At 35.0% G+C, this 20334-nt stretch overlaps 1 protein-coding gene and 1 pseudogene across 1 annotated transcript; both read right to left on the bottom strand.

The window, feature by feature from the left end:
* Positions 1–15610: 15610 nt before the first annotated feature.
* On the bottom strand, positions 15611–16399 carry LOC149557525 (putative pentatricopeptide repeat-containing protein At3g11460, mitochondrial pseudogene; annotated as a pseudogene).
* Positions 16400–16444: 45 nt separating this feature from the next.
* Positions 16445–17398, bottom strand: LOC149557524 (pentatricopeptide repeat-containing protein At4g16470-like). Its single transcript, XM_089830318.1, has 3 exons — positions 17350–17398; positions 16995–17195; positions 16445–16857 (listed from the first exon to the last, which is right to left on the bottom strand). Exons 1-3 carry the CDS (start codon positions 17396–17398, stop codon positions 16445–16447), a joined length of 663 nt encoding a protein of 220 aa, XP_089686444.1.
* Between the last annotated feature and the right edge of the window lie 2936 nt (positions 17399–20334).

The following is a 20334-nucleotide window of genomic DNA, read 5'->3' as shown; positions in this document are numbered from 1 at the left end:
TTCCCACTAGGGAATATCATATGACACTTCATGTCTTTTGGGTGATACTTCTCTATGTTACAAGCAACATTTATTCAATAACATTTTGTTGTCTAACAATTAGCTGTAATATCATCCCTAGTAAGATGATCTGTAGTATGGTTTTGTGTTCTTTGTTGCCTATGGTTGAAATATTGCTTGACTAATAAAGAAAACTGTAAGATATTCTTGTGAATTGTGAAATATTTCTACAAATATGTTTTTGTTTCCTTCTATTTTTTTATAAACTACTTTCCTTTTATTTCCTTCCATTTCATTTTTTTGGTCTCTAACAACTCCTAACACGTGGTTTTGTAGGGTTATTTGCTTTCATTTTGATTACATGTACTAACCTTGTCTTGTAGGTGCTTGCATTTGGAGTAGCATTAAAAAGAAAAAGAAAAAGAAAAAAAAAGTGCCTTTGTTGTTAGTAACATTTCATTTTCATAGGCACTTAATAACCCATTAGTAAGGGTTCATGTTGATGGTAGGAGAGTATGATCTTGTCTTTCTAAGGAAATAAAAAATCTTGACCCATTAGTGTGAATCAAGAAAGTAAGTGGCGAGGTCACTCTTTAGTGACTTTGAATCAATTAATTGTTTCTTGGTGTGTTTGGGAGAAGAATTTGGAGAGTATGGTCTTTGCCTCTTTGAGATAAAGCATAAATATTGACCCCCTTATGTTGATCCACTTTGTGTCTAATCTCTTAGAGAGATTCATACATTTAGAGGGCTTGTCATTAAAGGAAAAATATCACGAGAATGACTCAAGTGAGGAAAAGCCTCAACTACTCCAAGCGACTATAATCTTAAGGCCCTTGGCAAAGACTCCAGTCTTGGAGGGACATAGTATCTTCAATCACTCTAGTGAGAATTCTCATGGGATTGTGACCATGGGGAAATTGCCAATTTGAATACTCCTATCGATGTGAGGCCCTAGTTCCATATTGGATGCAAGGGGGTTGCTATGAACAAAAACCCTTACCAAGAATTCTAGGTTAGAAGATACCTTATTTAAGTTACAAAATATCTTTGTGTAGTATTGACCCTTTTGGATTACTTGGGCCACCCGGAGATTTGACTCACCATATTTTCCCTTTATATGTGTTAATAACACTCTATGACAAATCTAATATCTATTGTGGGCAACCCCTTTGTGTGAGGCAAGGGGGCATCAGGTTATGGTAAAAGTTATTGAGTAAAAGTCGTATCCTTCAGGTAACTCTTGCTTGATGTGTCTTTGTTTGTGTTAAGACCCATGTAAATAATTTGAACATGCACATGACACTAGCATTCATAGGTTTTTCATTTTTTTGAGATCTCCTCATGAATTTGTATCATGCAAATTTAATTAACATTATCAGATTTCCACAATCCATTAATAATGAGAGCAATGTTTCTGGATTAGATTGTGTGAGTTTTTTTAGCATCAACATTTTGGATCATACTACATGATCCATCATCAGGATGAGAGACATCTAGAATATGAAATATGCAAACTAGGAAACCTCAAGCAGTCCTAAAAGGAGGGCCAAAATTAAGACAACCAAAAAGAGAAAAGGAAATTAATAAACAAAAAGAAAAAGGCAAATGCAATACCTTTAAACATTAAGTTAAAGAGTAAAAAAGGTTCAATTGGAAAATAGTGAAGGTGAAGAATTTAAAAAAATTAAGGATCAGCGTGAAAAAAGAATGAACATACAATTATGAAAATAAATAAATATATAAATATATATGAGTATATATATATACATAATATAAATAAATAAACCTATGTATGTATGTGTGTGTGTGTGTGTGTGTGTGTGTGTGTATATACACACACACACACACACACACACACACACACACACACACATACATACATAGGTTTATTTATTTATATTATGTATATATATATACTCATATATATTTATATATTTATTTATTTTCATAATTGTATGTTCATTCTTTTTTCACGCTGATCCTTAATTTTTTTAAATTCTTCACCTTCACTATTTTCCAATTGAACCTTTTTTACTCTTTAACTTAATGTTTAAAGGTATTGCATTTGCCTTTTTCTTTTTGTTTATTAATTTCCTTTTCTCTTTTTGGTTGTCTTAATTTTGGTCTTCTTGGTTTTTGTGCCCTTCCTTCCCCCTCCTTTTAGGACTACTTGAGGTTTCTTGGTCTGCATATTTCATATTCTGGTTGTCTCTCATCCTGATGATGGATCATGTAGCATGATCCGAAATGTTGATGCTAAAAAAACTCACACAATCTAATCCGGAAACATTTCTCTCATCATGCAAGTTTGTTTTGTTCCTTACTTGATTATTTGGAAACTATTGCATGTATCACATTTTCTTGTTGAGCTCTTGCTTCTTAAACATCAATTTATTGTCACAAGTCAGTTTTCTTGCTATCAAAATGATCCAACTTGTCATACTATCAAAAAAAACAATTGAACTAGGTCTCTTAGTAAAAAATGGGTCATTTTGCAGTTACAATTTTCTCAACTGCTTGCAACATTGAGAAATATCGTATGATAATCTAAAATATTGCACATAGTCATGTAGTCTATCATCTTGTCTTTCTATGAAGTATCATACACCTTGTTTCTAGAATATCATGCAAACCTAAAATATCACCTAGTTTAGTGAGAAGTGTCATCATGTTGTCTTGGTATCGTCTAGTTCACTATGAAATATCATACAATTGGTGCCTTTGGATTTTTGTCTTAGAAACTTATTTTGGATGATTAGGGAAGCTTAAACTTGGTTTATTTGGTCTCTAGTTTTCTCCAACAAGTTGGAGTTTGTGTCCTTCCGAAAAGATCACTTGAATCTCTTGATTACATACTTGGTTTGTCAAAATTATTCACTTGTCCAAAATCATTATCATATCTCTTTTGTCTTGGCTTTTCTTTACTTGTTCACAAGTATTGCACATAGTGTCTATCATACCCACAACTTGGCCACCTTGTGGAAAGTCTATCTTTGCTACTTTCTCTTTTCTTTTACACTTTTTCTTGCTCTTTGGACAAGTGGATGTTTTTCTAATCTCATTTGGACATCAAGTTGGTTTGAGTCATCCTCTAGTTTTCACATTCTCCTTCATGCTAGTGGCCAATAGGTATCAAATCCATCAAGGAAAGCAACCTAACATTAGCTTTAACAAGCTACCACTAGCAAATAAACATCTACATCATAAAGGAAAAGAAATTCAAGTGATCTTTGATGAATTACCTAAGAAAAACTCTAAAACTTGGTTTGATCCTCTTGGTAGTATCTTTGAGACACCACTTACTTCACCTAGGTATGAAAAGAGTTTTTCTTTTATTATGGCTAGAGAGGAACACGAGAAGTACATACAAGAACTCTTTAGGGAGAATGAAAGACTTAGAAATATTAAGTTAGGAAAATGAGCCTACATGCAAGAGGAAACAAGGTGTTTGGCTCAACAACTCAATAATCCAAATGTCAAAAACTAGGGAAAATTTGGAAATAATTCACCTCTAAGCATACCTCTAAGATCACATCACAATGCTAGGTATGATTCACTACACATACTAGGCATAGCTCACATATATCCCACCATGGAAATGACTTTGACCTCACAATAATGAAGATGAACTCTTATGCTTTCAACAAGATGATCACTTTCAAAAACTCGCGATGAAGACCTTAGAGAAAAATGGTGATCAATACTTCATGCATCTAGCTTCTAGAGGGGTAAAACCTCCAAATAACTTTAATGTTGATAGATTGATTCAAACTAAAGAACCCTCACCTCCAGAGGTTGTGTTGAAAGAAATAAAAGAACTGAAAACCAAGGTTTCATACATGGAGAAGGAAAAGGAGGATCCTAAAATATCATTTTGTATTAACTCTATATGTCCTTTACCTTTTGACAAGGGTTTATATTTGACTCCATTCCCATGAAAAATTGAATTTCCTAAGTATGAGAAGTATGATGGGAATGGACATCCTTAAGCATGGAGGAAATTCCTAACATGATCCTTATGATCATGTTAGGAAATTATATACCTTAAGCATGGATTTTATGCATGATGAGACCTATCTCATGAGGTTGTTTCCTAGGAGCCTTTGCGGTCAAGCTATGGAATGGTTCACTAAAATATCACCTCCACTCAAGACCTTCGATGAAATTGCACAAAGATTTGTTCAACACCACTCTTACAACATTCAAGAACCAATAACAATGTTGGACTTGTGCAATCTTAAACAAAAACAAGGTGAACCTTTTTTCACATTCTTTCAAAGGTGGAGGAGGATGCATTCAAGATACCCATGTCAAATTACCAAAAAGGAAAACAGTGATGTATTTATGAATAATCTTGTATGTGAATTACATTTTGACCTTACAAAACAACTATTTGATACATTTGACACCATGATATAAAGCTTTTTCTATATAAAATATGTCTTGGTCAAACTAGGGATACTTACTTTAAACAAAGACAAAGACAGATCCAATGGAAACAACAACAAAAAAAAGAAAAGGGTAAAAAAAACTATTGGAACAAGAATAAACTCATTGCTAATGAGGGTGTTATTGATAACTTTAAGCCTAAGGATCCTATATTTAATTTATCAAGTGGAATCTAAGCTATGAAATGTTGTGGTTTTCACAACACACGCCCCAATTTCTCCCAAGAAATGGGAACCCCCTAGTTTAATTTTTTATTTTTCAAGCCCCTAGTCTAGGGTTTGAGTCTTTTTTAGGGCTTTACCTAGTGGCGGAAAAAAGCCTGGCTCTTTGCTTGAGAAACCCACATCCCAGAAATTCAAAATTCTAGAGAAAAGTGCGATTTAGGTGTTAAGGGGTGCATTAGCGCACCTAGTGCACCCTTTAAGGTGTGCTAGTGTGCTAGCTGACCTAGTGCAAGAGCACATTCTCTTAGATATGCACACCTACACACATGTGTAGGTGTGAACCTCCAAGAGGTGCGCTCCATCCCAGGCCTATATAAGCCTAGGACCCCTCTCCTCATCCACACTCATTTTTCTCCTCCAAATTGTTGGCAACACACCTTCGCACCTTGCAAGGTGAACCATTTTCCTCGAATCTACACACACACACCTAAGTAAAAAAGGTGCGTAGTTGCGCACCTAGTTGTGCACCTTTTTTGTAAAAACTTTAAAAATAAACAAACTTAAGAATAAAGGTGTGCACCTATCCAAGGTGCACAAGGTGCACACCTTTATTTCAACAAGTAAAAAGAAAACCTAAGGATTAGTGCATAGAATGGTGCGCAGGTGTGCACCTTTCCAAGGTGTGCACTTACGCACCATTGGTTTGTTTTTAAGACAACAATCTTTGAGAGAATAGGTTGTGCACATTGCACACCTACAAGGTATGCAAGGTGTGCACCCTATTACTCATCCACTTAAGCACCTTTCTCAAAAAAGGGTGCACACATTGCACACCCTGCAAGGTGCGCATGGTGTGCAACCTTTGGTGTCAAAGCTTGTTCAAGTGTGAATGACACACCTAGAACACCTTTAAGGTGCACAAGTTGCACTAGAATCTGTCTTTTAGAGTTATGAAATGGGGTTTTTTAGGTGTTTTATCAATTTTTAGGGTTCTAGGTTAGTTTTATTAGCAATTAGGGTTTGTTTAAATTTGATTTTTATACCATTTAGACTAAGGTGATTTTATTTTTGTGCAAATATAATGGCTTCTGCTTCATCCTCCCTCATTGCAAAGATTGCTCCTAAGCTAGTGGTTTTTAAGTTTCAAGGTGTCCAACCTAAATCACGCTTCTAGGATGCACATTCAGAGATCCGAGATACATAAATGGATCACATTGATTGGAATGCATTGTTGGTTCTATGCAACAAACCAAATGAGAGGCCCCCAATGGTGTTTGCACTTATAAGATCAGGATTAGTAAATGTAACTTCACACTCAGTTTCAGTACAATCTTCTAAGTTGATCATGGCTTTGGCTAAGAATTATGTTTTAGAAGAGAGGGTGATCAAAAGCATAACTAGAGAGATCATTATCAATCTAAGACCCAAGAATATAGAGAAAATATTTCATCTTCCGAGGGCAAATCAATATATAAGACTGACATACCATCAAGCATAAAGGTGGTATAGAGATCAAGAGCAAGAAGCCACAAAAATTATTCGATCTTCATATCTCATTAATGGAACACCTTTGGGAAGAAAAGATGGAAAAGTAGATATGACAAGAGGTTACATGAAGGATGATATCAGGCATTCCATAATGCTCCTGAGTAGAATCATGGGATTACCAGCAGCAAGACACTTAAACATATGGATGGTACGCTTCAGTGAAATCATCAAAATGACAAAGATGCCAATTGACTGTGCCACAATTCTTAGCGAGAATTTAGATGAATAGTTGGTGGCAGTAAAAAATGATCTAAGGTTTTATATGACATCTTATTTGGTGTATTTTTTAGTGTAACAAGAACTACAGATTACCCAAGGTTGTTTGAGAGGGGTAACTTGCAAGATGTTGATGCATGGCCTTATGTGGTATACCCCAAGTTGGTGAAGAAAAATCTCTCAGATCAAAGTAAAGAATACACAATAGTGAATGATGCTTTCATTTTTGCAATCATCTGGTTCATTGAGGGAGACTATGCAAAAATGATGTCAAAAGACGCAACAAAAAAAATTATAGAAATAGGCAACAAAAATTATAGAAATAGGCACCTAGTACATCCAATTCAAGACATTCACCTACTTAAGGGTAGTAGGTACAATTGTAAATCCTAAGAAGCTCCCTAGGTATCCATGTGATAGACTGATTTTTCTAGAGATTGCACGACAACTCTCATCTGCATATGATAGAGTAAGGAAACAACATAAGAAGACCTAGGTATGGCCCATCACCATAGGTCTGTTAAGTGTCAAGCAGAAGTAGGATATCATGACTTTTGAGTCAGAATGAGATCAATATCCCTTGGAGGATTATAACTCCCCTCATCTGTGTTTTGATAATATTGGCAGAGTCCAATTCTTGGCAAGAAAACAATTTGAACATGAAGATGCTATAGAGGATCATTGGATGAATGCAATAGATGACTACGATATCCAAATAAGGGATTGTTGTAGGATGACTCTTTATTTGGCAAGTAATGCCTTGAAAATAAAGGTCCCATTGAAGATTGTTCAACAAGACACTTCAGATGTTTTGGATCCTCTATATAATTGAGATAAGATATGCGATTGGCCAATCATGAATGTAGAGATATATAGAGAAGAAAATAAAGATATCAATCATAGGGTGAGGCATATCATCCAGTTGACCAAGGAATGGATTAAGAGACCATTCAAGCTAGATCCAGTTCCACAAGCAATTGTTTTCCAAGCTACAACCTACCTAGTAAAAGGTAGACGGGTGAACATTACAATACCAATGTTCACAACCCAATCTCCAATTAGGCCAGAGATAGTGTATCAACACGATAGGGAAGTTGGGTACTTCAAGGCACGTAAAGAAAAGAATAAAAGGAAAAGAGTTTCTCTACAACAAGCTGAGCTTGAGGTTGAAGGGACTCAAACCCATGAGGCAACTCAAGCCTAAGAAGCCAATCAAGCTCAAGATAATCCACAAGTACCACCACCGAAACAAGGACAGGGACCTAAAGAAGAAGCACAAGAGGTGTCCCTACAGGTTCAAGAAGAAGAAGCCTCTCTATCAGCTCCTAAGAGAAAAAGGCTAAGACTCCAATTATAAGGACTAGAAGAAAGAGGGTGCAAAGTAAGGTTATTCCTATTCCTTTAGTCTGGAAACCATTCCTGAAGGAGCTGAAGAGGATGAAGAAGATGAAGAGGATAACCTTCCCTTAAGTCAGAGGACTCATCTAGCTAGGGCTATTGAGGCAGAAGGAAGGAGTTCCACTGTAATGTCGCCATCCATTCCTACACAACCTATTCAGGTTACAACTTCGGAGGATGAGTTACAATAGTGGATTGATGAACAAGAGGACTAAGGGGTTGATGTCTTTAAAATTTCATATTTTGACTTCATGCATGTAGGTAGTAAACTCATAGGCAACAAGATAAGAAATACACCAACAAATCAACCTTTGGGATAAAATTGGAGTCAATTGTTATCTTCTCCACAAGGACCTCTAGGTGCCCGCCATCAGTAGCTCAAGATGTATCTTTAGTAGATAAAGGTTCAACCACTCCTCTCCCTCTGGTCAATGAAGAATAGGTGCAACCAGTGCAAGGAGAAGAGCCACAAAAAAGACTCGTCGATGAAGTATCAGAGGAGGGGCAAATATATGAAGAACCCTAGCAAACTTCTCAAGCTACAAAGGTAAGGATTGTGGGCTCAACAGATATAGGGATGCCTGATATAAATCCCTCATAGAAAGAAAGGACTCTAGAGAGGAGCGATAAGGGAAAGGGTCTAGGAGAACAAACTCCTTAGATTCATCTAAGTATAAGTCTCCGATGGAAACTACTCCAAGATGGTTGAGAAAAGAGGTGATGGTTAGGCATAAAAGGTAACTATATTGTACTGAGGAAGATGGAATGAGAGAATTAGTTGAAGACCTCAAGAAGCCTGAGTTACCTAAGAGTGATGCGCATAAATTGGCCTTCATTATGAGGGACTGAAATCAAGACTTGTTCACTCACGTTGCTATCCCTCCTCTACATGCAAATACTGAGGATCTGATCACAAATAATTATCAGATCAAAAAGTCTTGTTGGAAAGTCAATTGTGGACATGGCTAAATTGATGGTCACCATAGGAATTAAATAAGTGTTTAACCACTTAGACAAAGATGAGGTTGAATTGGCCAAGTTGAGAAAGTAGAATCAAATCGTGAGGGGATTTCTGCATGAGTTAGTCAGTGCTCTTGACCTAGATAATCCTGAGGCCACTCTTGAAGTAGCTTTAGAGAGGAAAGATAAAGAAAAGGCAGTTATACAGGTGGATACATTTTTTAAGGCTTGTTAGTTATGGCAAGAAATTTTTGAGGAAAAGGGTGTGCAAATAATATAGGGGAACCTCAAGTTATTGCACCATATGTAGAATAATACAGAGAAATTGGTTGCTATTTTAAACTAGGATTTTGGATTGATGAACAAGGTACATACCTGGGGAAATGACCTTCGAGCATTGCAGTCAATTGATTAAAGGTTAGAGGTATTGTATGTTGATGGATGTATATACGGGGGATGAGTTAGATAAAATAGCTAATTGGATTGAGAAGATTGTGGCTAGTAATAAAGTAATGGAAACATTACATGTGGATATTCATAAGCTCAAGGGTCAAACCCAAGAGCAAATTTTGGAAGTTGAGAAGTATTATAGTGATGTGTGCCTTGACATTTTTGAAGATGAGTTAGGAGATCGACTCATTCCAGTGCAAACAGTCATTGAATAGTTTCAAAAGATCTTTGAAGAAGCTTCAATTGATGAAGACATTAGACAAGCATTTAAGATAGAGGGGGCATTGCTAAAATTGGATGTAAAGCTTGAAGATTTTGTGGAGACTCGTATAGAAGTGGGCAATTATTGATAACTAGTAAAAGATAAGTATGATGCTTTCGATTTGCCAAATGCAACCCAAGTGACAAAGATCATAGAGAAATTCAAGAGCAAACATCTAGACATAGCTCTAGTATGAAGGGGAACAAAACCAAGAAGCTAGAATTTCAGTTTTGACACTTGGGGAAAATTTTGCATTTTTTGGACTTGTCTCCCAAGGTGTGCAAGGTGCCTTTCTCCAAAGGTGCGCTAGAAGTTTTTGAAGAAGTTAGAGCTGCGCTGATAGTTAACTGCCACTTCTAAATTTAGAGCTTTCAATGCACCAGAAATCCATTCTGATGGTAGCTCTTGACTCCTACAAACCTCCAGAGAAGGTTGAGCTTCTATTTTCGGCATCTCTAGAGACTCCTACATCATCTAATGGCTTTCTTCTTCTTATTTTCTCATGATTTCTTTGTTTTAAGATATGTAAAAGCTCATGCACCCATTAAATGATATAAACAAGGATGGAGTCCTACTTAGAACTAGTTAGAGAGTTAGTTTGTACATAAATAGATTTGTTTTATTAGTTTAGAAGCATATATTTGCATGAAGAGATCTCTCACTCTCAACACAAATTGAGGAGAAGATTTCCTATAAATTAAGGAATTAAATATGTATTCTAGGCTATTATTTTGATGCAATAATATATGTTATTGGTGCTCTCATTCAGAGTGTAGTTATTCTTGCCTGAGTGTGTTATATTTTGTGAATGTATGTTCATGGTGTGTAATGGAGCCAATAGTTTTGTTGTGTTATTTTGATTGAGTAATCTTTTAATTCTAGTGTTTACCACGTGTTTACAAATTCCGCTAATGTATTTAGTTGGAGAAGAGATCACCCTATTGTTCCTGCATAGCTTTTTGTCTCGCATGAGTGCACTTTCCATGGCCTTGTGATCTAATGAAAAGTGAAACATCTTACAGTTACTAAATTCCCATTGATGATTGCATCAATGGAATTAAGGAAGTGCTGCTCCTATTCTCATTGGTTACTTACCTATCTTTTCAAAGGCTTAACTCGTAGATGTGCTGTTTTTGTGGCTTATGTCCATTAGGGATTTATTTTTCAAGTCATTTTCTTAAACTTCTTGTTACCCTATCTTCGTTATTTGTTTTTACAAACACTTGGTTAATTTAGGAATTCATATAGTTGCATAGTTAAAACTACACTCATTATAAACAAAAAAAATACATTTTTTTTTTTTTTGCGATTTCTTTTTTTGAGATAGCAAGCAAATTCAACATCTTATCCAAAATTGGTCGAACCAACAAAGGCCTCCTCGTGAACACTCACATTTATCTTCTAGTGAGTAGATTCTAGTAGGTCACAAGATTGCCCAAAACCTTGGAGTTGATCCCAGATTAACTTTTCAAGAGAGGAGTTCAAAAGGATTCTTGTCGTTAAGCATCATGCAAAATGACAGCACAACATGAAACTTCAAGGGGATTCTTCAGACCCTAGTGACATCAACAAATCTAATGATTCCAAGAGTAAACCTTAATAGGCATCAAAACCTAAACATAATTTTACACCCTTAGGAGACTATCTTGATGTGGTTCCAAAAATCTTTCTTGCAAATAAGATAATCACTTTTCTAGATAACTCCAAACCCTATGAGCTAGAAATAATACCCAAATGGTGGAATGTTAGCCACTATTTCAACTACCATAGCAACAAAGGACATAAAACCAAAAGTTGCATGAGGCTCAAGATCATCATTCAAGATCTTATTGATAGTAAAAAGGTTTGTATAGATGGGTTAATAACTAATCCTAGTCATGGGGCTTATAGTGAACCTTTCCCTAAGTTTGAATAAGGGAAAACCTCCAAACCAAAGAATGAAGATGCTAAGATTAACTATACCTACACTAACACAAACAATGTTATCAACATGCTTGAACCTATAGAGGAGAGTGTTAATATGATTTGATTAAAAGGAAAGAATACCAACTATGACTTAGATTTTGATGAGCCACCTAGATTGTTACTTAGAAGAATAAGTCATATATCCAAACATGGGATTTCATATAAAGCCAAACCGAAGAAAAACCTTTGATTATGTTTAGAGGAGTCAATTCACCTTCCTTTGAGAGTCTAAATGAGGTCGCTAGGAGTCAACCCAAGATCACGCTTATGGGTCCTAACTCCTCCCAACAATCCAAGTCTAAGCAACCCACATCCAAGCAATCTACATCTAAGTAAGTGTCCACCTCAAGTAAGTAAAGCTATTATTTAGTGGACCAACTGCAAAAGAATCCAATGTAAATATCAATCTTTGAGTTGCTAGAATTGTCTCCAACTCATAAGAAACTCTTAGAGAATATCTTACACAAAGCTAGTGTTCCCAAAGACATTAATGTAAACTAGTTTAAGAATATGGTTAACCACATTGCTACCCATATCTACCTTTCATTTTATGAAAAGGATGATAAATCACTAAGCCATCTGCACATAGAATTCTCAGTCCATAAATCTCATGTTAGATATGTGTTGATAGATGAAGGCGCAACATTAAATATCTATGCATATAATTTACTCAAATAGTTGGGATTTTTGGAAGACATCATTGATCCTAGGAAGAGGATCACTATCAAGGCTTATGATGAAGAAGAGAGTTATTCCAAAGGTTTAGTTGTTCTACCTATTTATGTGGGTCTAGTAGAAAAAAAAAATTGTCTTCCACATACTTGATGTGGATCCACATGCATATATTTTCTTGCTAGGGAGACCATGGATTCATAAAGTGAAAATTATGCTATCTACTTACCATGAATGTATCAAATTTCCTTATAATGGCATTGAGGTATCTATTCCTAGGGATATTACCTTATCAATCAATTTTTCCACCATTGAATCATTTGTACCTCACAATAGAGCTATAAAAAAATCAACAATAGGAACTCACTTGTTGAATGTATGAAGAAGCTTAAAATGTTGAACATAGGAATGAAAGAGTATATATTGGAATCTATTTCTACACTTCCCATTTCTACTCACTCATATGGTCAACCTTAAGAAAAGATGAAACCTTCCTATTCATTTATGACAGTTTATAGTACCTTTGTTCAGTCATCTATACCACTAGAAGATGAGAATGTGATAACATCAATTATAAAATAGATCTATCATGAGATAACTAATGATGAACATCATGTTGACTATACTATTGAAGCCTCTACATCACATAAAAATGAAGAATCAAATATTGACCATCCTAATAGAGAGGGAATTTGAAGAACCATTGCATGCTTACTAGAGAGACATCATAGTACATATTCACATGAGTGTGAATGGGATTAAGCTTCAATGGAATCTATAGAGCTAGGATTTGATGTTATCCATACTTACACAAACCAACTTGAAGTGGACGATGAATCACATGCAGACTTAATGAGTCAAACCCTCTTGTCGCACTTATTGACTAAGTTGACCACATTAGGGGATTTATTTGTATATGTATCTATGAAGAGGACCCTATGGACTCCGATTTTCTAATCACTAGAGACAACTCTTTCCATATCAATAATCTTGAACCATCCACCTTGCTTTTACTTATGCATCCTAATCACATAAATCAGTCTCAACAAAATCAATGACCAGAGCTATTGACACTATGAGATCACTTTACTTGAATTCTATTGAAGTTGTAGTCATCTCTTCAAGCAATGAACCAATAATAAACATGAATGAGTCAGATATCAAGTATCTTAGTCATAAAATTAAGAGAAAAGTGAAAAATAAGTGTTCTAGTGGTGAAAACCAGTTTGTGGTGGTGTTAGAACCAAAAATAGTAGAAATAAAAGACATATCCAAGGGTGAAAACCTCCCTAAGACGCCCAGGGAGGAGATACTTGGTATCCTACCTAGTTATTTCTAGCATAGATCATCAATCTTGATAGAGCATATGCATCCCATCAATCTTGGAACATAAGAAACTCTACAAATCATTCACCTAGCTCAATCTTTATCAACATATTAGAAAGAGGAATTCACCAAGTTCTTTAGAGAGAAGAAAATAACTTTTTCTTGGACATATTCTAATATGCTTGGGCGTGACACCAATTTGATTATGCACCCTATGTCCATAGCTCCTGGTGTTAATCTAGTTAAGAAAAAGCTAGTAAAAATGCATCTGCACATAGCTCTCCTAGTTACAGTAGAACTAGAAAAGCTCCTCAAAGCTAGATTCATAAGAGCTATTGACTACACTGAGTGGATTTAAAATATAGTACCTGTATTAAAACTTAACAAATCTATTTGTGTATGCACAAATATTTGAGATCTTAATAAATCATTCTCAAAGGATGACTTTCTACATCTAAAGATTAATATGATAGTGGACATGATGTATTCTCTTATGGATAGACTCTCAAGATATAACTAGATTAAGATAGCTCCTGAAGACCAAGAGAAAACAACATTCATATGTTCATGGGGAACCTTTTGTTGGAATGTCATGCAATTTGGACTACAACATTATTGGAGAAACTTATCAAAGAGCTATGAATAATCTTTCATGACATGATGCATAAATCTATGGAAGATTATTTGGATGATGTCGTAGCAAAGTCTAAGAAAAGAGCTACACATCTTGAGGATTTGTGATTGATTCTAGATCGAATGGAACAATTTTAGCATAGGCTCAATCTAAAGAAATGTGCTTTGGGTGTCACTTCAGGAAAACTACTAGGATATATTATTTCCTCTAAGGGAATTGAGGTTTATCCTAAAAAGGTCCAAGCAATAATGGATATGCCACCTCCTCACAACATTAATTAGATGAGAAGCCTTCATGGGCATCTCCAATTTATTAGGAGGTTAATTTCTAAACTTACTAATAGATCCCAATAATTCAACAAAAATATGCATAAAGGAGTCACATGTGTGTGGAATGAGGAATGCGAAAATAGTTTAAAACAAACCTAGCAAATTTGTCAATTCTAATGCCTCATATTCCAAGGAAACCTCTTATTTTGTACATCTCAGCTACAACTACATCCTTGGGGATATTATTAGCACAAAAATGATGAGCTAAGGAAAGAAAGAGTAATTTATTACATCAGTCGAACATTAGTAGCCTATAATATCAATTACAATAATGTTGAAAAAGCTTACCTAGATATAATATTTGCATCTCAAAAATTAAGGTACTACATGCTTGCACACACTATACATCTTGCAAAAAAAATTGGCCCATTAAAGTATATATTGAGTAAGGACACCCTTATTGGTCGATTAGAGAAATTGATGATGATTCACTCTGAATTTGACATTGAGTATATCAATTGTGAGGCCATTAAAGGTCAAGCTATTGTAGATCATCTAGCAAACTTCCCTTTCCAAGATCACACTCCTATGTGGATAGACTTCCTTGATTCATCCATTATGTTTGTGACTAAGTGTATATGGAAGATGTTATTTGATGATTCTCGCACCTCATGGGTACACTATCCCTAAGTCCTACAAATTGCTATTCCAATGTAAAAATAACATTGTTGAGTATGAGGCATTGACAAATGCAATCAAACTAGATATTGAATGGAAAATAACTAAGCTACACATCATTGGAGTCTCTCAACTTATTATCAACCAAATAAACAAAAATTATAAAACCAAAGATGAGAAATTAATCCCTTAGAAGAAGTTGGTTGGCGCTCAAAGGAATTACTTCGCTTTCATCACCTTTCAACAAATATCTAGAGCAAAAAATAAAGCTATTAAATACTATGACAACCTTAGTTTATATCTTACAATTACAAGAATTAATACTATGACAACCTTAGTCTATATCTTACAGTTACAAGAACATGAATCAAGATTTGAATTCCTAGTAGAAAAGCTACATTACCTTACTTATGAATCCCCTAAAAACCATGTCATTTGCACCATCGTTGGTCATGATTCATCTTTAGTTTTCTCACCTTTGCAACATCATCCCACCTGCCAGTCTTGGCATAGATATTAGAAAGCAAAACATAGAAGCCAACATCGTTGGTCATGATTCATCTTTAGTTTTCTCACCTTTGCAACATCATCCCACCTGCGAGTCTTAGCATAGATATTAGAAAGCAAAACATAGAAGCCAACGTTTTTTTGGCATTAATTCAATAAATTGTTTTGCAGCAAGGCTTCCTAGTTCCGTATTGCAATATATTCTACATGCACCTAGCAAGGCTCCCCATACTGAAGCATCAGGTGCTATAGGCATATTTTTAATAATGTCATATGCCTCATCCAGTCGACCAGCGCGGCCAAGGAGGTCAACCATACATGCATAGTGTTCAACTCGGGGTGTAATCTCATAGTAGTGGCTCATGCATACAAAGTACTGTTGCCCTTTATCTACTAAACCTGCATGACTGCAAGCAGATAAAACTGCCACGAAGGTAATATGGTTTGGCTCTGGCCCAATTTGTTGCATTGTATCAAAGAGCTTGAGGGCATCTTCTTCTTGTCCATGCAAACCATAGCCAACAATAATTGCAGTCCATGAGATCACATTCCTTTCAGCCATTTCATCAAGGACATTTTTTGCACGCTCTATGCTACCACATTTAGCATACATATCTATCAGGGCATTACCGACATAAACTCTTGAATCGAATCCCTTCTTTGTGGCGTAATTATGAATGTCTTTGCCTTGTTCTAGAGCTATCAAACAAGCACATGCAAGGAGTACACTTGTAATAGTAACTGAATCACATTCCACATCCTCGAAAGGCATTTGATAGAAAATCTTCAAGGCTTTATCAGCACTCCCATTTTGCACATACCCTATAAGAGTTGCATTATACGAAATTTCGTCAAACATATGGCGTGGACAATCTATCCTCCCACATTTAGCGTACATTCTAACAGAGCATTTGACACACAGGGCTGTGAGACAAACTCATTCCTAATTATGTAACCGTGGATCTCCCTGCCCTGTTGCAGAAACCCTTTTCCAAATACTGATTGTGGGAAGAACACTCACAACTGTGATCGGATTTGTTTCCACACATTCCATTTGCATCTTCCGAAGCAAACTCAAAGCCTCCACACCCTGTTCATTCTGTGCAGAGCCAGAAATCATGGCGGTCCATGACACAAAAGTTCTATCAGACATTTTGTCAAATACACGGCGTGCATCTCCGAAACTCTGGCATTTTGTATACATGTCTACCATAGCACTATCCACATAAACATTATTATCTAAGCCAATCCTAATTATATTGCTATGAATCTCCTTACCCCGTTTCAAATCAACCAGGCTGCCGCACGCCTTTAGAACAAAAGGAAAAGTAAACTTGTCGGTTGCATACCCATGTTCTGCATTTCATCATACAATGCAAAACCCTCTTCATAAAAATCCTGCAAAATGTATCCCTTTATCTTGGAATTCCACAAAATGGGATTCCTTTTGTCTTTTAGTTTATCAAATATCAGACGCGCATGAATTAAAGCACCGAAGTTGGCGTAGAGGTTTATGAGCTTCCAACCGAAAAATGCATTAATCACAAAACCGCTTACAATGATATGACAGTGGGTTTGTTTTCCCTGAGCGAAGGCTTTCGCATTAATGCATGAATCCAATATATAACCATATGCTTCAACTCTCGAAGAAATCAGTTCCTGGGTTACAGTGTGAGAATGTATATCCTTGGAGACTGCAGAAATACCAAGAAGTAGGTAGTTTTAAGTGCAATTGTGAAGAAGCAGTCATGGCTGTAACCGGAGACTTTAAAGACAAATGGGTTTTCCTGGTTAGAGGTGATGCCAATGACATGATTGCATGCAACATAAATAAGAATGGCAGAGTACAATAAGCGATGAATAGTAAGAAAGTAGCATTGACAGGCATATTAACCATTATCTAGGTCAAAAATCGAATACTCAATAGCATTCAAAATTATCAGAATGTAAAATCAGCTACTGCAACATCATACTGGTTGTGGATCACGTTCAAGGAAACAAAATTGGGGACGTTCCGACTTCTACAATGTCTCTCTGGTGGCAATATGCTACTCTTTTCTGAGCATCTAAAGTGCCGTGTTCATATTCCTTCTGCACTGGGATCCTCGATCAATACACGGGTAGAAAAAAAAACAATTAACTTGATGAATTTAATGAAATGAAACCATTTTATCATCATTAAGGAAAATGTCTAGTCGCACCTAAAATAGCAAGCTCAATGTTGAGCTGCCCACTAGGGAACAAGGGGGAGAGTTCACTAGCACACATGGATATCTAAAAGGTTAAATTTAAGACAGCTTATGATTACAATTTTAGTAATGTCTTTTGTGGAGAATAATTTTAGTACTGTCTTAATGTGTCAAAAATGTAATGTTTGGATGGATAATTGATTATGGGATAGGTCCATATCTAAAAGTTCACAACAATGGTACTAGATTGTTGCGTCACCTAATAACTAAATAGTTTGACACCCTCTTCAGTCACTAATAGGTATTTATCATATGTCATCTTCCCATTCCCTTCCAACCAACCATTTTAATCCTAGTTATCGGATTTGTAGCTTGGAGGCCGAATCAAAATTTGGATCCGATCAATATCTATAAGTTCACAACAATGGTACTGGGTTGTTGAGTCATGTAATTACTAAATGGTTTGATACCCTTTGCACTCACTACTAGGTATTTATCGTATGTCGCCTTTACATTCCCTTCCAACCAACCATTTTAATCCTAGGTACCGGATTCGAACCCTAGAGGTCAGATCAAAAATTGGATCCGATATGGATAGGGATTCGTTCAGCATTAAAAAGAATTTTAAAATAATATTTATTTTACTTTTTAAATTTTCTTTATACTTGTAATGACTTTCATTCATAGATTCATACTACATGAAATGATTTAGTTTTAGAATTATGTATATTTCACCTTTTTTTTAGTGTGTGTGTGTGTGTGTGTGTGTATGAAAACACACACACACATCCTCCATGAATCATCTCCACTAAACAATTTTGTTATTTTATAATTTTTTATATCAAAGAATTCATTTTCAATTGAAGATTTAAAATATCATTTTTTCCAAAAGAAGAAGAATTTTCATCACTACAAGAAGACAAAAAAATTTATAACATAATACTTTTGCATATTATTGTTAATTGACAGGAAAGAGTCAATCTTTAAAATTGAGTTCATGTCTAAGTGAATTTATGAACCAAGGCTAGAGTTATGTAGTGAAGTCATGTCTTTTATAAAAAACTATAAGAAAATGCATGAGTTTAGGTAGACATGGTGCCAAAGACTAAAAGGCTTGAGTAGTTTAGACTTATTTTTAAAAGAATGTTGACACTTAGCTAGGTTTTGGTTGTTACCTAATCCAAACATTAATGATTTAGAAATCAAGATAAATAATGATCCACCTAGAGGTTAGGTTCATGATCACATAGCCTTGTATTTTTAGGGATTATATATTTTTCAATCGGGATAGTGTTTTCTTAAGGTTGTGGAGACTAATTTAGGAAGTCAAAAGACTCATAGATGAGTTTGGTGGTGACAATGACAACAAAAAGTACAATTCTCACACCTTTAAAACCTTTTGCCAAGGTGGTACTATACTATTGATAAAAACTATCAATCACTAGAACCAACGAGGAAATGTCTAGCTAGGAAGGTGATGTTGATGGACATAATTGTTTATAGATTGAAAGGCTATGATAGTTATGGTTCTGCACCAAGTCATGGATGGATAAAAATTGAATTCCATTCTTGAATTCTCTTATGTAGGCTCATGCCACTTCTATAAGGAAGTTGTGCGAGATATCATTTAAGTTAAGATCATAAGATCAAAGGTTGGGTGGTAAACCTCTAATAACAATGATTCCTCATGCTTATCAAGTTTTTTTTAATCTAAGCTCAATTTAGTTATTTTAGCTATTTATTCCTTTTATTAAATATTAAAGAAATGGAAAATTATTAATTAGATTCTATTTCATGTAAAGTTAGCTTTTTAAAGAAAATGAATGTTTTTCTTCCTAAAATTAAATGAACTTTTAATTTTTTATGTTCATGTGAAAATGATACCAATTACTTTAGTTGTTATGGATAAGATGAAATTAAATTTAGACATTTTTTTCTTATTTAAATTATCCATTCTAATGTTAAATTTTCTAGGAAAATAGTTTTGGTTTGTTACAATATTTTTAAAAAAAATCTATGAGTAAATACTTCACCTTGAGCTTCCACAACTCAAAACTAAAGTTAAATATTATATCCAATTCAAGTGTACTTTCAATCATCCCTAATACAAAGATTTCATTTGTACTTGCTCTAACTCAAACCAATTTTAATTCAAATATTATTTTTCGTATCACCTCAGACTCAAGTTCCCTAACACTAAGTTCCTTTTCCATAACAACATTCTTCACTAATGTAAACCTTTTTTTTTAGTCTAGGAAAGAGTGTAGGATTTATAATTAATTGTTCATGATATTACAATCTTGTAATGCATCTTATAACTAAAGCTAATATACAAAATATATCCAAAAGTGTATAATTTTCTAATGAACATTGAATGTTCACAATTGTAATACTTCAAAATAGATTGAAAATAAAATGTATTTTCAGCTCAAAGTATAAATGCAAAAATCATCGAGCTATGAACTCCTTTTGATGTCCATATGAAGAGTAAACACAATTGATCAATGTAAATAAAATGTGGGTGAAATTTTAACCATATTATGGCTATCTAAGCATATATCAACATATGATAACAAAAAAAAATTAGGACTATGAAGAACATTTACTTGGAAAGAAATCATTAGAGATATACATGTTTGACAAT

The sequence above is a fragment of the Cupressus sempervirens genome, chromosome 5, assembly GCF_028749045.1.
Source record: "Cupressus sempervirens isolate cs-2001-9-10 chromosome 5, ASM2874904v1, whole genome shotgun sequence".
Taxonomy (NCBI): Eukaryota; Viridiplantae; Streptophyta; class Pinopsida; order Cupressales; family Cupressaceae; genus Cupressus; species Cupressus sempervirens.
This window is presented reverse-complemented; position numbering and strand designations above follow the sequence as displayed.

What these genes read in the sequence shown, in the direction of transcription:
- LOC149557524 (XM_089830318.1), bottom strand. Translation starts at nt 17,398, where the DNA reads ATGGTTAATATGCCTGTCAATGCTACTTTCTTACTATTCATCGCTTAT. An exon ending in CTTACTATTCATCGCTTATT is followed by an intron (nt 17,196 to 17,349) that starts GTACTCTGCCAT and finishes GTATTTCTGCAG; the next exon opens with TCTCCAAGGATATACATTCT. An exon ending in AAACCTCTACGCCAACTTCG is followed by an intron (nt 16,858 to 16,994) that starts GTGCTTTAATTC and finishes GATGAAATGCAG; the next exon opens with AACATGGGTATGCAACCGAC.